Here is a 19543-nt window from a genome sequence, read left to right on the forward strand (position 1 = left end):
AGCCGGGGAGAGTTGTGGCTGGAGGACCCCAGGTTTCCCAGGGTCCGTCCACCACCAGGCGCAGCTCCACGCCTCTCCCATTGAAGTGAATGGGAGCGCACTGCACATGCGCGGCCACCGCTCCCATTCATTTCTATGGGGCCGACGGAAATAGCCGAGCCAGCGCTTTCTCCGCTCCGTTCTCCTTGTAGGTGCGGGTCCCAGCGGTGGGACCCGCACCTATCAGACAATGGGGGCATATCCTAGCGATATGCCCCCATTGTCTAAGATGGGATAACCCCTTTAAGGTTTTTAGCACTTTTGATGACAAGAATAGAGAAGTATGCAGCTGTAGAAAGAAGGGCAACCTCCATGGAACCTGCTCTGACCCCATTATAAATCAGTGGGGTCCATTGGCTGCAGTTTGGATCACAAAGAAATGTGGCTTTTGTTGTAAACAGAACCTACAATCCAGATGTGAATAGTAAGGATTTCATTTCTAGATATAATATGTCCATGTGGTTCATTTACACAGCAATTTTCTGACGTCTTTTAGGTACAATACAAATCTAAGAGTACACATGAGCATGAAGACCTCACTTCCCTCAGCAGCAACTCAATAATTAAACTCCTTATTAAGGGAAAAAAAATTATAAAAAAGAAACTCGTCACGAACAGGATTCGAACCTGTGCGGGGAAACCCCATTGGATTTCGAGTCCAACGCCTTAACCACTCGGCCACCGTGACTGTCAGCCAACGGCGCCGCACAGCTTGCTGATAGTGCGCACACCGCCTCCTCACACGTCTATCGCTTATTGGCGGAGCGCTCTGCGCCGATTAACTCGTTCAGCCCCAGTCTAGTCCAGACTGAACGTTCGAGCCCTCCGTGTGACGAATGACTGTTCACGCTGTGATATTCTCGTCCCATCATTTAGTCGGTCACAGCGGTAACGCCACGTCACTCTACACTAGGTTGCCTACATGTTAGTACATGTTTATGTCTCCAACGCTTACATATATAGTACTTGTGTATGTTTAGCATTGCCGCTAGGTGTCCTTTCAACGTCCTCAAGTAGCTTTAGCTTTTTAGGGTCGGCCACCGCCAGCCTTCCTCTACCACACATCCTAGGTGCCATCATTGCCGTTCCCTCTTTTGGCCAGCAGATGGCACTATTGCACATTCAGGCTCCGCTCTTCTGACTTTGCAATGCGTTGCGCTCCCGCTAGAGGTCGTCTTTGCTATGTAGTTGGAAGTGCCGGGCAGGCTGGCAGAAGATGGCGGTGCGGAAGAAGGACGGCGGCCCGAACGTGAAATATTACGAGTCCTCTGACACCATTTCTCAGTTCGACAACGTGCGGCTATGGCTGGGGAAAAACTACAAGAAGGTACCGGAAGGAAACGATAAGTGTCCTGGAGAGAACGGCAGTGCATTCCCCTCAGCTCTTCATGGAGAACAAAGAGTCGGGCCCGGCAAAGGGTGGGGGGGATACACGACACCGGGGGCAGACGGGGGTCCCAGCTGCCCACCTGTCATCTCTGGCGCTTTGCAGTAGGCATGGGGGCGCAGGGACCGGCGACAAGTGATGGCAAATGGCAGGGCCAGGCCTCGGCTCATTCCCCCCCCCACAATGTGTAGGGCCTACAGGTAGCCAGATGTCGGGTCACTACGCCCGGGGGCGCCCTGCCACCCGCTGTCCGCAGCCATAGACCTGTAGACAGCACGTGCAGACCGGGATTGTTCTGGAATGTGGCGCCGCTTATCATAAGGTGGATGATCAGCAGTCACAGGCACACTGCCTGACAGCGCGTCCCGAATGGACGTCCCCAGCTGTCATGTCCAGCGCGAGAGAAGCCTCGTCATGTGACCAGTGTCCTTACTTACCCCGACACTGGTCCTCTGCCTGTGTCCTCCTCATACATGGGCACTACCTCTGCTGCCTGTGTCCTCCTCATCCATGGGCACTACCTCTGCTGCCTGTGTCCTTACTTACCCCGGCACTGGTCCTCTGCCTGTGTCCTCCTCATACATGGGCACTACCTCTGCTGCCTGTGTCCTTACTTACCCCGGCACTGGTCCTCTGCCTGTGTCCTCCTCATACATGGGCACTACCTCTGCTGCCTGTGTCCTCCTCATTCATGGGCACTACCTCTGCTGCCTGTGTCCTTACTTACCCCGGCACTGGTCCTCTGCCTGTGTCCTCCTCATACATGGGCACTACCTCTGCTGCCTGTGTCCTCCTCATTTATGGGCACTACCTCTGCTGCCTGTGTCCTTACTTACCCCGGCACTGGTCCTCTGCCTGTGTCCTCCTCATACATGGGCACTACCTCTGCTGCCTGTGTCCTCCTCATTCATGGGCACTACCTCTGCTGCCTGTGTCCTTACTTACCCCGGCACTGGTCCTCTGCCTGTGTCCTCCTCATACATGGGCACTACCTCTGCTGCCTGTGTCCTCCTCATACATAAGCACTACCTCTGCTGCCTGTGTCCTTACTTACCCCGGCACTGGTCCTCTGCCTGTGTCCTCCTCATACATGGGCACTACCTCTGCTGCCTGTGTCCTCCTCATACATAAGCACTACCTCTGCTGCCTGTGTCCTTACTTACCCCGGCACTGGTCCTCTGCCTGTGTCCTCCTCATACATGGGCACTACCTCTGCTGCCTGTGTCCTCCTCATCCATGGGCACTACCTCTGCTGCCTGTGTCCTTACTTACCCCGGCACTGGTCCTCTGCCTGTGTCCTCCTCATACATGGGCACTACCTCTGCTGCCTGTGTCCTCCTCATTCATGGGCACTACCTCTGCTGCCTGTGTCCTTACTTACCCCGGCACTGGTCCTCTGCCTGTGTCCTCCTCATACATGGGCACTACCTCTGCTGCCTGTGTCCTCCTCATCCATGGGCACTACCTCTGCTGCCTGTGTCCTTACTTACCCCGGCACTGGTCCTCTGCCTGTGTCCTCCTCATACATGGGCACTACCTCTGCTGCTTGTGTCCTCCTCATACATAAGCACTACCTCTGCTGCTTGTGTCCTTACTTACCCCGGCACTGGTCCTCTGCCTGTGTCCTCCTCATACATGGGCACTACCTCTGCTGCCTGTGTCCTCCTCATTCATGGGCACTACCTCTGCTGCCTGTGTCCTTACTTACCCCGGCACTGGTCCTCTGCCTGTGTCCTCCTCATACATGGGCACTACCTCTGCTGCCTGTGTCCTCCTCATACATAAGCACTACCTCTGCTGCCTGTGTCCTTACTTACCCCGGCACTGGTCCTCTGCCTGTGTCCTCCTCATACATGGGCACTACCTCTGCTGCCTGTGTCCTCCTCATACATAAGCACTACCTCTGCTGCCTGTGTCCTTACTTACCCCGGCACTGGTCCTCTGCCTGTGTCCTCCTCATACATGGGCACTACCTCTGCTGCCTGTGTCCTCCTCATACATAAGCACTACCTCTGCTGCCTGTGTCCTTACTTACCCCGGCACTGGTCCTCTGCCTGTGTCCTCATACATGGGCACTACCTCTGCTGCCTGTGTCCTCCTCATACATAAGCACTACCTCTGCTGCCTGTGTCCTTACTTACCCCGGCACTGGTCCTCTGCCTGTGTCCTCCTCATCCATGGGCACTACCTCTGCTGCCTGTGTCCTCCTCATCCATGGGCACTACCTCTGCTGCCTGTGTCCTTACTTACCCCGGCACTGGTCCTCTGCCTGTGTCCTCCTCATACATGGGCACTACCTCTGCTGCTTGTGTCCTCCTCATACATGGGCACTACCTCTGCTGCCTGTGTCCTCCTCATACATAAGCACTACCTCTGCTGCCTGTGTCCTTACTTACCCCGGCACTGGTCCTCTGCCTGTGTCCTCCTCATACATGGGCACTAGCTCTGCTGCCTGTGTCCTCCTCATACATAAGCACTACCTCTGCTGCCTGTGTCCTTACTTACCCCGGCACTGGTCCTCTGCCTGTGTCCTCCTCATCCATGGGCACTACCTCTGCTGCCTGTGTCCTCATCCATGGGCACTACCTCTGCTGCCTGTGTCCTCCTCATCTATGGGCACTACCTCTGCTGCCTGTGTCCTTACTTACCCCGGCACTGGTCCTCTGCCTGTGTCCTCCTCATACATAAGCACTACCTCTGCTGCCTGTGTCCTCCTCATACATGGGCGCTGCCTGTGTCCTTACTTACCCCGGCACTGGTCCTCTGCCTGTGTCCTCCTCATCCATGGGCACTACCTCTGCTGCCTGTGTCCTCCTCATACATAAGCACTACCTCTGCTGCCTGTGTCCTTACTTACCCCGGCACTGGTCCTCTGCCTGTGTCCTCCTCATCCATGGGCACTACCTCTGCTGCCTGTGTCCTCCTCATCCATGGGCACTACCTCTGCTGCCTGTGTCCTCCTCATCCATGGGCACTACCTCTGCTGCCTGTGTCCTTACTTACCCCGGCACTGGTCCTCTGCCTGTGTCTTCCTCATACATGGGCACTACCTCTGCTGCCTGTGTCCTCCTCATACATGGGCACTACCTCTGCTGCCTGTGTCCTCCTCATACATAAGCACTACCTCTGCTGCCTGTGTCCTTACTTACCCCGGCACTGGTCCTCTGCCTGTGTCCTCCTCATCCATGGGCACTACCTCTGCTGCTTGTGTCCTCCTCATCCATGGGCACTACCTCTGCTGCCTGTGCCCTTACTTACCCCGGCACTGGTCCTCTGCCTGTGTCCTCCTCATACATAAGCACTACCTCTGCTGCCTGTGTCCTCCTCATACATAAGCACTACCACTGCTGCCTGTGTCCTCCTCATACATAAGCACTACCTCTGCTGCCTGTGTCCTCCTCATCCATGGGCACTACCTCTGCTGCCTGTGTCCTTACTTACCCCGACACTGGTCCTCTGCCTGTGTCCTCCTCATACATAAGCACTACCTCTGCTGCCTGTGTCCTCCTCATACATAAGCACTACCTCTGCTGCCTGTGTCCTCCTCATACATAAGCACTACCACTGCTGCCTGTGTCCTCCTCATACATAAGCACTACCTCTGCTGCCTGTGTCCTCCTCATACATAAGCACTACCTCTGCTGCCTGTGTCCTCCTCATCCATGGGCACTACCTCTGCTGCCTGTGTCCTTACCCCGGCACTGGTCCTCTGCCTGTGTCCTCCTCATACATAAGCACTACCTCTGCTGCCTGTGTCCTCCTCATACATAAGCACTACCACTGCTGCCTGTGTCCTCCTCATACATAAGCACTACCTCTGCTGCCTGTGTCCTCCTCATACATAAGCACTACCACTGCTGCCTGTGTCCTCCTCATACATAAGCACTACCACTGCTGCCTGTGTCCTCCTCATACATAAGCACTACCTCTGCTGCCTGTGTCCTCCTCATCCATGGGCACTACCTCTGCTGCCTGTGTCCTTACTTACCCCGGCACTGGTCCTCTGCCTGTGTCCTCCTCATCCATGGGCACTACCTCTGCTGCCTGTGTCCTCCTCATACATAAGCACTACCTCTGCTACCTGTGTCCTCCTCATCCATGGGCACTACCTCTGCTGCCTGTGTCCTTACTTACCCCGGCACTGGTCCTCTGCCTGTGTCCTCCTCATACATAAGCACTACCTCTGCTGCCTGGGCACTACCTCTGCTGCCTGTGTCCTCCTCATCCATGGGCACTGCCTCTGCTGCCTGTGTCCTTATTTACCTCGGCACTGGTCCTCTGCCTGTGTCCTCCTCATACATAGGCAGCAGAGGTAGTGCTTGTGTCCTCCTCATCCATGGGCACTACCTCTGCTGCCTGTGTCCTTACTTACCCCGGCACTGGTCCTCTGCCTGTGTCCTCCTCATCCATGGGCACTACCTCTGCTGCCTGTGTCCTCCTCATCCATGGGCACTACCTCTGCTGCCTGTGTCCTCCTCATCCATGGGCACTACCTCTGCTGCCTGTGTCCTTACTTACCCCGGCACTGGTCCTCTGCCTGTGTCCTCCTCATCCATGGGCACTACCTCTGCTGCCTGTGTCCTCCTCATACATGGGCGCTGCCTGTGTCCTTACTTACCCCGACACTGGTCCTCTGCCTGTGTCCTCCTCATACATAAGCACTACCTCTGCTGCCTGTGTCCTCCTCATACATAAGCACTACCACTGCTGCCTGTGTCCTCCTCATACATAAGCACTACCACTGCTGCCTGTGTCCTCCTCATACATAAGCACTACCACTGCTGCCTGTGTCCTCCTCATACATAAGCACTACCACTGCTGCCTGTGTCCTCCTCATACATAAGCACTACCTCTGCTGTCTGTGTCCTTACTTACCCCGGCACTGGTCCTCTGCCTGTGTCCTCCTCATCCATGGGCACTACCTCTGCTGCCTGTGTCCTCCTCATCCATGGGCACTACCTCTGCTGCCTGTGTCCTTACCCCGGCACTGGTCCTCTGCCTGTGTCCTCCTCATACATAAGCACTACCTCTGCTGCCTGTGTCCTCCTCATACATAAGCACTACCTCTGCTGCCTGTGTCCTCCTCATCCATGGGCACTACCTCTGCTGCCTGTGTCCTTACCCCGGCACTGGTCCTCTGCCTGTGTCCTCCTCATACATAAGCACTACCTCTGCTGCCTGTGTCCTCCTCATACATAAGCACTACCTCTGCTGCCTGTGTCCTCCTCATACATAAGCACTACCTCTGCTGCCTGTGTCCTCCTCACTGCCTCTGCTCCTCGTACACGGGCACAGCCTCTGCTCCTCGTACACGGGCACAGCCTCTGCTCCTCGTACACGGGCACCGCCTCTGCTCCTCGTACACGGGCACCGCCTCTGCTCCTCGTACACGGGCACCGCCACTGCTCCTCGTACACGGGCACCGCCTCTGCTCCTCATACACGGGCACAGCCTCTGCTCCTCATACACGGGCACAGCCTCTGCTCCTCATACACGGGCACAGCCTCTGCTCCTCATACACGGGCAGAGCCTCTGCTCCTCATACACGGGCACAGCCTCTGTATCTGATCTCGCAATGGCAGAGCATGAGACAGTGCCCCGGACGGTGGTGAGGCTGCTTTGTTTACACGCTGGAGATCAGCGGCGGCAGTATCACGTGGTTACCTTTGACCTAGACTAGTGTCAGACGAGTCCAAGCATCCAGCTGCGCGCACCGCCTACACCTAGGTCTGATGTTTCCATAGCCACAAAGACGCGACGAGGGCTGAATAAATCACGGCTAAGCTCCTGTCATTCCTGCTGTATGACGGCGAGTACATTACTAGAGCTGGGGAACCAGTATGGCCGCAGCTTCCACACTCCTGAATGGCAATCTGCCCAGTTATACTATGCAAGCTGCTAGGCCCATGAGGTAAATGCCGATGTGGCAGCAATCTAATCAGGACGGGGGCAGCACGGCCACATGTCTGGTTTTGGAAGACGCAAGGAATCAGAAAAAATTGGATTTAACCATGTCCAACCCTTTGTTACTCCAGAGATCATCGCTGCCAGAAGTGCTTGGACATCTCCGTGTTCACACAGCGTTTTAATATCGTGGATATCACAAAGAATCTGATGCAGAGATCTGAGGCTGTAAAGCCGCTTTCACACGTCAGTGTTTGATCAGTAATTTCTATCAGTGATTATGAGCGAAAACCAGGATTGGAGCCTCCACAGAGATAAGGTAAAAGGGCACATTCACACGAACATGTGACAGCTGTACCCATGTTGCAAACCACGGGCACCGGCCATGTGCTCCCGCATTGCGAAGTGGACCCACTTACTTCAATGGATCTACAATCTGCAAGATGTGACTAATAATTGGACATGTCCTATCTTTTGCTGTGCAGATTCATGGATCTGTCTTTTTGACTCCCACCTGGACTTAAAATCACTGATGAAAATCACTGATCAAATACTGACTGCGTGAAAGTGGACTAAGGGCTCATGCACACGAACGTATTTTTCTTCCGTTTCTATTCCGTTGTGTTTTTTTTTTTTTACTTGTATGCGGAACCATTCTTTTCAACGGGGCTTGAAAACGGAAATGACTGTGTGCATTGGTTCTGCAAAAAAATTAAACATGTCCTATTCTTGTCCGTTTTGCGGACAAGGACAGGCATTTGTACAATGGATCCAGAAAAAAACTTTTTTTTTTTTTTGAGGATCCGTGTTTGGCGGACTGCAAAATACATACGGTTGTGTGCATGACCCCTAAGGGTCCATTCATACGTCCGTAGTGCATTGCGGATTCGCAATACACCCGGCCGGCACCCCCATAGAAATGCCTATTCTTGTCCGCAATTGTGGACAAGAATAGGACATGTTCTATTTTTTTCCGGAGCCGCGGACTGGAAGATCTGCGGCGCGCTCCGGAAATGCGGATGCGGAGAGCACACAGTCCCCCATAGAGAATGAATGGGTCCGCACCCGTTCCGCAATTTGCGGAACGGATGCGGACCCATTATTACGGACGTGTGAATGGAGCCTAACTCTGATTTCTTCCGTGGATGTGCCAGCGGATCCTCTCGAAGATTAGCCCTAATGAATGAATGAATGAGTTTTCATGCATGTGTGCCAACTTGTCGCACCCTCCCGTACTGCAGCATGGTCGTTTTCATTGGCATCACCAGCATGTCTGCAGTAGAGACGTTGACCACATTGATTTCTTCAAGAGGGCAGCTACCTCGGCTCATTCAGACACTGCCAAGAAGCCAAGCCCTGGGGGACTCTGGTTTTCTCTCCAAGGGCACATTCGGTTAGATGCATGTAGACTTGGACACTGCACAGACTGCTTTTTCCAGGAGAGAGCACCTGCGGCTGTCACATAGTATTTGGTGCTCCTCCATTTTTGCACAGGGAATAGGCTGCTGGCATGTGGCCCGCTTCCCACAGAGGTCACATTATAGTATGCGGTATATTCGTGGGGGCACTGCTGGAAGTACGGGAGAGACCTGCTGTGACGACTGCTGTGAAGGAGAGCCCTGCTGTGACTTTTTGTGAATGAGACGACCGTGTCCTTACTGTGGACGCTGGGGAAAGCATTTCGGTAACTGAGGGTGACTAGAAGGGGGGCTCACTGTGACTACTGGAGGAGCTTCCTCTCGTAAGCCCTGTTATGATTACTGGGGGGCTTGGTTCACCGATGCCACAGATGCACTTCATACCTTCTCCAGAACTTCACTGATAAACCAAGCACAGTGCCTTGTTGGGCTAGCTCAAGGTAATGATACCTAACTTAGGGATCTGCTGCTTCATTCTGGGTAAAAAAAGTCAATTCCTGCAAATAAGCAGTTAGGTGCACCCAGTGCGGGCCTAAGTCCCTCGGTGCACCCTTGCTCCTCCTGCTTCCTCTGCTTGACAGGTTCCTGCAAAGTCATCTTTCCTGGCAGAGGAAGCAGGAGGAGCTAGGGTGCACGGAATGGTTTGGACCCGCCCTCATTGCACTTAACTGCTCATTTGCATATGGATAAAATAATAATGAGCTAGCATGGTGTCTGGCTGATCAGTGACTCCCCATTATAGTGCTGATTGTACATGCATTATTCTCTCCATTACTATAACCTGTTGTTTTGTCTGTGTGCAGTACATCCAGGCAGAGCCCCCCACCAATAAGTCTCTGTCCAGCCTGGTGGTCCAGCTCCTGCAGTTCCAGGAAGAAGTGTTTGGAAAGCATGTCAGCAATGCTCCTCTTACCAAATTGCCGGTAACTACAGTTTCCCTCTAACATTAGCTGTGTGACATTTGGATTTTGGCGTGATATAAGCGCCAAAGGCCTGTTTCGTCCCATTCCTGTCAGGTCGTTGTCTGCTTCTGGTCTGAATAGATGGATGACAGCAAACACTAGATGCACAGATAACAATTTGGAAAGTGGCCTAAAAGCATGAAAGCCCTTGCAGATGCTTCCTTCTGAAGTGGCTTTGCAACCCACGATAATACTGGCAGTTTAACCACTCGTTGGCTCCTGATCGTGAAGGAAGCGGGCAACGTGACTTTGCATCTCCTGATGATTGTAATGACGTCAATGTCCTAGTCACAAGTATCAGTTGGGGACATTTACCACGACTGGCGTTCCCATACACCAGTCTTCATCCCGATGCATCTAATTTATTAAGAGGGAAATGCATCTCTACCTGTCCGGGTGCCAGAAAGGGAAGTCTCCACCAGCTAGAGGCCGGCGTAGACTGGAGCTATAGCTAAGGCTACTTTCACACTCGCGTTTTGTGCAGATCCGTCATGGACGATCCGTTCAGATAATACAACCGTCTGCATCCGTTCAGAACGGATCCATTTGTATTATCTTTAACATAGCCAAGACGGATCCGTCTTGAACACCATTGAAAGTCAATGGAGGACGGATCCGTTTTCTATTGTGTCATGTTTGTCTCAGTTTTGTCAGATGGACAAGCAGTGGTTCGGTGTCCGCCTCCAAAGCGGAATGGAGACTGAACTGATGCATTCTGAGCGGATCCCTTTCCATTCAGAATGCATTAGGACAAAACTGATCCGTTTTGGACCGCTTGTCAGAGCCCTGAACGGATCTCACAAACAGAAAGCCAAAACGCCAGTGTGAAAGTAGCCTAACACCAGTTTCTAGCAGAGGTTGTAGTAAATCCGGCTGGCTGCGGGAAGTCCCATCCCTCCTGCTGTTTTCTCGCCACTTTAGAAAAGTGTCAAGAAGCTCAAAAAGCTGCAAATTATGGAGCAACTATGCCCTGAGCCACAGTTTGCAACTTTTTTTACGCCACAATAGTTAATGCCCCTCATTGTGAGAATTAACACTTTAATTGCCAGACCATCGCTCTCATTTGAATACAGTGATTTGCTGCTCTTGCAGTCTCAGTTTTTTGTACGCCTGCAACTCTACATGTTGAGATGAGCTGAAAAATTGACAGAGCGTGATATCGATGTTACCCTTTGAGTATGCTCACTTGGTAAAATCCACAGCGTCCCATGGGTGAATTTCCACTGCAGATTCTTTTATTTTGTGGATGAGCTCTCATGCACTTTGCTGATACTGTAAACCCCTCAAATCCATGGTGACAAATCTGCAGCGTCTGTGTCCTGTATAGACGCACCCTTAGGCCTCTTTCACACAAGCAAGTTTTCCATACCAGATGCAATGCATGTAGTGATCGCATAGCATCCAGACTCAATCCTGACCCATTCATTTCAATGAGTCTGTGTACATGAGCGTCGTTTTTCACGCATCATCTCTGCGCTCAGGAAAAATCACGGCGTCTGGTTCACAAAAGAAACGGAAGGCATCCGGATGCAATGTGTTTTTCACGGATGGTTGCTAGGAGATGTAGATTGTTATTCTTTAGTGTTGTGTTTTTTTTTTTTTTTTTTTACTAGTGTAAAGAAAAAACGCACACACTGAAAGCAATCGCAGAAAAAAAAACTGATTGAACTTCAGTTTTTGTTCTGAACAGATCCTGACAATCCGCATCGCTCATGTGAAAGAGGCCTTACTAATAGCAGCCACAAAGAAAGGGAACGATCCTTTGCTTAATGGGGTTGTCTCACTTCAGCAAATAGCCTTTATTATGTAGAGGAAGGTAATACAAGGCACTTACTAATGTATTGTGATTGTCCATATTGCTTCCTTTGCTGGCTGGATTCATTTTTCCATCACATTATACACTGCTCGTTCCCATGGTTACCACCACCCTGCAATCCAGCAGGGGTGGTTGTGCTTGCACACTATAGGAAAAAGCGCCGGCCTCTCTGGTGGCTGGGACCGCACATAGGCTAGTGCTTTTTCCCATAGTGTGCATGCACAACCACCGCTGCTGGATTTAAGGGTGGTCGTAACCATGGAAATGAGCAGTGTATAAAGTGATGGAAAAATGAAAGCAATATGGACAAACACAATACATTAGTAAGTGGCTTGTATCAACTTTCTCTACATAAGACAACCCCTTTTTAATGCTCCCCTCTCCATTTTTATCACCACTTAAAGGGAACCTGTCATGTGGATATTTGATTATAATCTAACTAATTCTATACAATCAATAACTACTAAAAAGTGCCTTAGATGTATTCACTTACTGGTGTGACAGATGGTTACCTCATAATATACACACAAAGATGCCTCATGCCGCATGCTAGTGAGCTGATTTGAGTCCAGCATTTTTTTTTTAATTCAGAGCTATAGCCACTCCCCTGCCCACCTGCTGCTGATTCATATGGAAAATAACTGTCAATCAGCAGCTTGTGGGCGGGGAGAGTCAGGAGCTCATGAATATTCAGGACTCCTCATTAGCAGCTGGAGCTTTTCTATACAAGATGTTGGCAGATTGACTGGGTCAATTAAAGAAAGTGACCCAGCATTGTGCTAAGAGAATCAGTCACTTATTTATGTTGCCCTTAGTTAGGACTCCATAAAACTGGTGACAGGTTCCCTTTAAGACTTTGCCGCAGTAAAACCTAAGACATAATCTTAGTTTTTTTTTTGCGTTTTCCATACATTTTTTATAAAATTCAATTCTAGCATGTATTCTCTAAAATGGTGCGGTTTTGGTGTGAATTTGGTGCTGTGTTGCCGCAGATCTCACTCTTCCATTGAAAAGGGTGAAATCCGCACAAAGAAATGAAATGCTGCAGATTTCAAAATCTTCACTGCAGGTCAATTTCCTTGTGAAACGAAAAACCAAAGTGTACATGAGACTTGTCCAATCTCGTACACTTTGCCGGTACCGTATTACGCGGAGGTTGTTCCGGCTAGTCTGCAACATGTGCAGGTGCCCTAACAAAGTAAAACCTGTTTGACAGAAATGAGTCTTCATACGGCCATGTTGGAGCCAAAATAAAACAGTTCTGATGGGCAGTACTACTCATTCATTACTGCAGATAAAGTCCAAGATCATGGTGCCAGTTTAGAAAAATATTGAACATGCTGTGGATTTGAAAATCTGCAGCCTGCTTGTTTTTCCAGGTGTAATTTTCCCACGACTTGTGGCTGTGGCTTTCTTGCAGATTTGTAGTGTGTAATTTATGTTTGAATTTTCTCATCTACTAAAATCGGATCATTCTCGCTTTGCAGATGAAATGCTTCCTGGATTTCAAAGTGGGTGGAGCTCTTTGTCATATCCTCGCTGCTGCTTATAAATTTAAGAGTGACCAAGGATGGTAAGAGACTTGTTTTACTCAGCGTTCTCACTACGTTGTGGCTTGAGAAGGATTGGGGAACTGGGCTATCATCTATGGTGAAATCTGATGAGATGGAGTGGGACAGGATGTGTCAGCAGCAGTTATGCAAAATGGCAGGTGAAATCCTTTTGAAGAATGAAAGGGATTGTCCATTCTTTACAAATAAGGGCCTATTTTAAAGATAGGCCATAGAAACATAGAATGTGTCGGCAGATAAGAACCATTTGGCCCATCTAGTCTGCCCAATATACTGAGTACTATGGATAGCCCCTGGCCCTATCTTATATGAAGGATGGCCTTATGCCTATCCCATGCATGCTTAAACTCCTTCACTGTATTTGCAGCTACCACTTCTGCAGGAAGGCTATTCCATGCATCCACTACTCTCTCAGTAAAGTAATACTTCCTGATATTACTTTTAAACCTTTGCCCCTCTAATTTAAAACTGTGTCCTCTTGTGGCAGTTTTTCTTCTTTTAAATATGCTCTCCTCCTTTACCGAGTTGATTCCCTTTATGTATTTAAAAGTTTCTATCGACTATCTAATCGACAAGGATCCTACACCCCGCACCCCCACCGATCAGCTGTTCTGTAATAGCTTTGGTCCATTCGTCGTCGTGCAGTGGACGGAGCGGGTTACTTTAGCACTGCTCTCATTCACTTCATTGGAAGTAGTGCTGCTGTAATCGGCTCCTGTCACTGCAGAATGGACAGAGCCTTGTATTTAAGTTCTGGCGCTGGAGCTACTGCAGAACAGCTGATAGATGAGGCATGTCGGACCCCAGTGATCAGATAGTGATGGCCTATCCTGAGGATAAGTGGACAATTTCTCTAAGTCGCCCAACATTAAGAATTTAAGAATGACTTTTATTTGTTATCTCTAATTCCAGTTTCATGTTCCTTTTAGGCGTAGGTTTGATTTCCAGAACCCTTCACGCATGGATCGTAACGTAGAAATGTTCATGAACATTGAGAAGTCTCTTGTGCAGGTGTGAATGTCTTCTCTTTTCTTCTTGTGGGGGGTACCTGCTTGGTTTTCAGGTGTTTAGCTGCTGTTTTTGAAGCCAAAGCCAGTAACAGATCATAAACAGAGGAGACGTGTGAAGGGAAGGCCGAGTCTTCTTCTCTTTTTGAATTTCAAAAAACCTGGTTGTAGAAATCCAGCCTTAGGGTCCATTCACATGTCTGTATCAATGGTCCGGATCCCTTCCGCAATTATGCAGAACGGGTGCGGACCCATTCATTTTCAATGGGGCCCGAATAGATGCGGACGGCACACAGTGTGCTGTCCGCCTTCGCATTTCCGGTCCCCGGCCCCGAACTTCCGGTCCGCGGCTCCGCCCCAAAAAAGAGAGCATGTCCTATTCTTGTCTGCAGCTGCACACAAGAATAGGAATCCTCTATATAGTGCTGGCCATGTGCAGTGTCAGTGTTTTGCGGTCCGAAATTCGCAGACCGCAAAACACTACGAACGTCTGAATGGACCCTTAGAAGCACTCCTGTGTAAGCGTGTCGTACTCATTGGCTGTTAGGGGGTTTTCCGTGATTTTCATGTTCATGGTATATCCTCAGGCTAGGTCATCAATATAAGATCGGAAGGGGTCTGACACCCGGCACCCCGCCGATCAGCTCTTTGAGGCAGCTGTGGCCTCCTTGCTGCTTGCCAAGCACAGCACTGTCCATTTGATAGAGGCTGCGCTTGGTATAGTATTTAAGACTCATTCACTTGATTGGGACTGAGCTGCTCTTCGGCCATGTGACCAGTGAACGTGACGTTACCTGGTCTAGGAACAGGCTTCAGCGCTCACTTAAGCCCTGCAGCCTCATCATACGGGTGTGGTGGGAGTCGGACCCCAGTCTATCTCATATTGGTGACCTATCCTAAGGATTGGCCATCAATGTGAAAATCCCGGAAAACCCCTTTAGTGCCCCTTAGGTAGTAAAACATTGAATACCTTTTATAGCTTGTTAATTACAAATTATGTTTGATACATCTTTTTTTTTTTTTTTTTGTTTCTTAACCTTTCAGAACAACTGTCTTTCCCGACCAAATATATACCTTCATCCAGACATAGACTCGAAACTGCAGAGCAAGCTGAAAGACATTGTGAAAAGACACCAGGTAATAAAGTGTGACTGTTCAATATTATTTAGTGTGTGAATATTAAATTCTTGCATAGGACTGCCAAGGATGTGTGTAATACATCAACATTTTAAATGCTTTTCAACAATATAACCACTAGAGCTTAAAGGTTTGTCCAGAATTCCCTTCTATTTTAAATTCCCCACCCTTGCCCGCCAGACCTGTGATCACATCCATTCCGGAAGTTTATGTGCAGGGACTGAAGAGCTGTGAAGACAGAGGTGGATCCAGGGAGCCACAACCAAGTGGCTGGGAGCAGGTAAGTATTCTTCTCTTCACAGGTCCGGTAGTGAGGAGGGAATTTAAAATAGAAGGGAATCCTAGACAGCCCTTTTAAATCTTGATGCCAGTATTCAGTGGGCAATATTTGGGGCGCCGCACTAGTTTACTTTCTAGTTCTGTGTGTCTGTAAAGCCTCATTTACACGTCAGTGATTTCCATCCGTGATTGGGAGCCGAAGCAAGGATTGAAGCCTCCACAGACAAAAGGTATAAGGGAAAGATCTACACCTGTTCTGTGTTTAGCTCAAAACGACTGATGGAAGTCACTGACCGAACACTTACTGTGTGAATGAGGCATAAGGGAGGGAAAATCTGTAAGTGAGATCAGAAAGAAAGCTTAAAGAGGACCTTTCATCAGAATCAAGTATGTAAACTGAATATACATACATGGAGAGCGGCGCCCAGGGACCCCCCTGCACTTACTATTATCCCCGGGCGCCGCTCCGTTCTCCGGTGATAGCCTCCGGTAAAGTCATAGTTAGGCTCCACCCATTTGAGCCTGCCGGCGTCTCTTTCTCCTATGCTGTAGCGCTGGCCAATCGCAGCGCTCAGCTCATAGCATTGCTAAGAGCTGAGCGCTGCGATTGGCCAGCGCTACAGCATAGGAGAAGGAGACGCCGGCAGGCTCAAATGGGTGGAGCCTAACTATGACTTTACCGGAGGCTATCACCGGAGAACGGAGCGGCGCCCGGGGATAATAGTAAGTGCAGGGGGGTCCCTGGGCGCCGCTCTCCATGTATGTATATTCAGTTTACATACTTGATTCTGATGAAAGGTCCTCTTTAAGGCCCCTTTCACACGAGCGAGTTTTCCGCGCGGGTGCAATGCGTGACGTGAACGCATAGCACCCGCACTGAATCCTGACCCATTCATTTCAATGGGTCTGTGTACATGAGCGTTGTTTTTCATGCATCAGTTCTGCGTTGCGTAGAAATCGCAGCATGTTCTATATTCTGCGTTTTTCACGCAGCCCTGGCCCCATAGAAGTGAATGGGGCTGCGTGAAAAACGCATTGCATCCGCAAGCAAATGGGGGTGCGATGTGTTTTTCACTGATAGTTGCTAAGAGATGTTGTTTGTAAACCTTCCGTTTTTTATCACGCGCCTGAAAAACGCATCAAAACGCATTGTACCCGCACGGAAAAAACTGAACAACTGAACACAATCGCAGACAAAACTGACTAAACTTGCTTGCAAAATAGTGCGAGTTTCACTGAACGCACCCTGAACGCATCCGGACCTAATCCGTCACGCTCGTGTGAAAGAGGCCTAAAAGTTCATGTTACTGTCCTCTCTCCCCCTGTACAGCCTGCAGTAATCCCAGGAGGTGGGAATACAGGAACCTTCCATCATGTTGTCCCCCTTCTTAGTAATTTGGGATTCTCTCTGCATGGAGGTGTAGGCATGAATGACATTTACACATTTACTCTTTGATGCCAAATTGCATGAAGGCACACAAGAGTGTAAAGTACTGGATGCATTCTTGCTATGTGCTAGGTATATACTTTCAGAAAATATATAGGAATATCATGTTTTTTTTTTGTTTGTTTTTTAAGTTGGGTCATTGAGGTGCATTGCATTATTTTTTTATTTTTTTTTAAATCAAATTTTTTTTCATTGACAAGAATAATGTACAAATTCACATTGGATATATAAGGTCATATAAAAATAAACCTATTCGATACAATCTACTTTGTACTTTCGAGTCATTTTATAGATAAGTAAACATATGAAAACCTACCACCCCCACCATTTTTCCCTACCCCCTTCTCTTGCCCTTACTCACTCCGGCAATGGTTTGACTCTTTACCCTATACTCTTATGTCACAATGTGGTTATGAGACATCCAGTTACTCCATAACTTGTCGAACGTATGTGGGCAACCTCTTTTTAGGAATATAGCTTTTTCGTACACCAGCATGTTATTAACTTTTAAGCGGAATTCCTCAAGTGTCGGATGACTCGCCCGTATCCAGTGGAAGGCTATCAGTTTCCTGGCTACATACAAGAGCCTTCCCAGCGCAACCTTTATAACCTCGTCTGTCCCTACCTTCGAGACATAACCCAATATACATATCTTGGGATCTCTATCTACTCTTACGGAAAATATTTGGCGTATAATCTCTAATATACCCGTCTAATCTCTGACAGTGCCACATCATGTGAAGCAAATCAGCCGGTTCCAATAAGCATCTTTCCTGACACCAATGTGCTGTAACAATATTGGTGTTTTATATACTCTATGAATAATGAAGAGTTGGGATAGTTTCGCTTGTTCGCTCAGTGACACCAGTGGTACCGCCTCTAAAATATCATCCCATTGATCCGGCGATATCTCCCCCATATCTCTCTCCCATTTCTTCATCCGTGTCAATGGGTGGGAATCCAGGAATTTATTCAGCATCATTGAATAAAGCATAGATATCAGGCCTCTCTTATCCCCCTCTGAAAGCACAAGTTTTTGGGTTGTCTCTAATTTGATAATACTGGTGCTTTTTTGTTTTTTAAACTCGTTTTATTGGAGTATAATGGTGCTATAGTAAAGTACATGACTTATGTCACATGACAGTAAAATCAGCAAATGAGAAAGCAAAAACAAAAAACATAACGACATAAAACAAAAAGAAAACAACACGTGGTACATGGTACTTAATGGTTTTTCCCTGTGCGCAGCAGGGTCTCTGCCAAGTATTAGAACATTTCCCGAACATCATTACACGTGGCATCTCAGGGGCCCTTTCTTAAGTGGCATTTGGTTACAATAGTATTCCATATCTCCATTCAAGGCATACATATATGGGGCATCAGCAAGTATTTAACGTATTAGTGGACGCACACCACTCCCCCCACACTTTCTGAAATTTCTGAGGGCACCCCCTATGTATGTATACTATTTTTTCCAGCGGTATGATCTGGTTTACTATCTGTTTCCATTGGTTTAGATTAGGCATCCTATCGGCCATCCATCTAAGCGCTATCGACTTCCTAGCAAGGAATAAGGTTTCCTCCAAAAATATCCTGTGGTGATGAGACCACTGCTCGTCGTCTACAATTCCCAGCAAACACATCTTGGGACAAAGAGGGACTATTCCTGGCACAAGATCTGACAGGAATGATGTCACATCTCGCCAAAATCTTTGTATATGTCTACATTCCCAAATCATGTGCCAGAAGTTGGCATTGGCCTGGTGACATCTGAGGCAGTTACTGTTCTCCATTCTACCCATTCTGAATAACCTGTTAGGGGTAAGGTAACTCTTGTGAAGGATATGCAGCTGTACCATCTTGTTATTAACTGAGGGAGAAACTCTTGTAGGAGCTTCTTGAAGGGCCTCAGCCCATTCTGTCTCTGAGAGGGAAGGGATGCATTCCCTCCATTTGTCTTCTGCAATCAGAGGGGATATGTTCATTTTAGCGTTTATGAGGTATGTATAGATAGCTGATATGAGGCCTCTAGGGCCCTGTGTGGACAGCACTCCAATTAATGGATATTTGGAAATCTTTCTGGTACCCCTTCCAAACTGTGCAGAGAGGGCATGTCTAATCTGGAGGTATCTGAAGAACATATGTCTCTGAATCTCAAATTTGTCTTGAAGTTGAGAAAAGGACCTCATAGATCCTCCCTCATATAAGTCACCTAGGGTCTGTACCCCATGTTCCTTCCACAATGCAGCTCTATCATGTCGACTCAGATGCCGAAACATAGGGTTCTCCCACAGGGGTATTGTGTCTGACAGGTCTTTATAGGACTTGAATTTAGCTTCTTCCCATACCTGGTGGGCCAATCTATGTAATAGAAGGGCCCGTCCATGGAACAGACTAATATCTTCCAGCATCGGCCATAAGGAATGGATCTGCAGAAAATATTGCAGATAAAATTCAGCATTGGGGAGAGATTGCGAGAATACCCAGGTCGTGAGGTAACGTAACTGACCCGCTAGGAAATACAGGAATAAGTCCGGGAGTGCCGCTCCCCCCTGTAGTTTGGGCCTCTGTAAAGT

The 19543-nt window shown here is 48.9% G+C and overlaps 1 protein-coding gene and 1 non-coding gene across 5 annotated transcripts in view; one reads left to right on the forward strand and one right to left on the reverse strand.

The window, feature by feature from the left end:
• Nucleotides 1–645: 645 nt before the first annotated feature.
• Nucleotides 646–727, reverse strand: TRNAS-CGA. Its single transcript has one exon. It is a non-coding gene; the product is annotated as a tRNA-Ser (tRNA).
• Nucleotides 728–1232: 505 nt separating this feature from the next.
• SMARCC2 (SWI/SNF related, matrix associated, actin dependent regulator of chromatin subfamily c member 2) overlaps nucleotides 1233–19543 on the forward strand; it is a 101249-nt gene continuing 82938 nt past the window's right edge. For all 4 annotated transcript variants that reach the window (XM_040425562.1, XM_040425564.1, XM_040425563.1 and 1 more), the window contains exons 1-5: nucleotides 1233–1366; nucleotides 9552–9671; nucleotides 13014–13099; nucleotides 14027–14108; nucleotides 15149–15241. In XM_040425562.1, the coding sequence (XP_040281496.1) occupies nucleotides 1256–1366; nucleotides 9552–9671; nucleotides 13014–13099; nucleotides 14027–14108; nucleotides 15149–15241 (492 nt within the window). In that variant the 5' untranslated portion in view covers nucleotides 1233–1255. The remainder of the gene's footprint in view (nucleotides 1367–9551; nucleotides 9672–13013; nucleotides 13100–14026; nucleotides 14109–15148; nucleotides 15242–19543) is intronic.

The sequence above is a fragment of the Bufo bufo genome, chromosome 3, assembly GCF_905171765.1.
Source record: "Bufo bufo chromosome 3, aBufBuf1.1, whole genome shotgun sequence".
NCBI classification, from domain to species: Eukaryota; Metazoa; Chordata; class Amphibia; order Anura; family Bufonidae; genus Bufo; species Bufo bufo.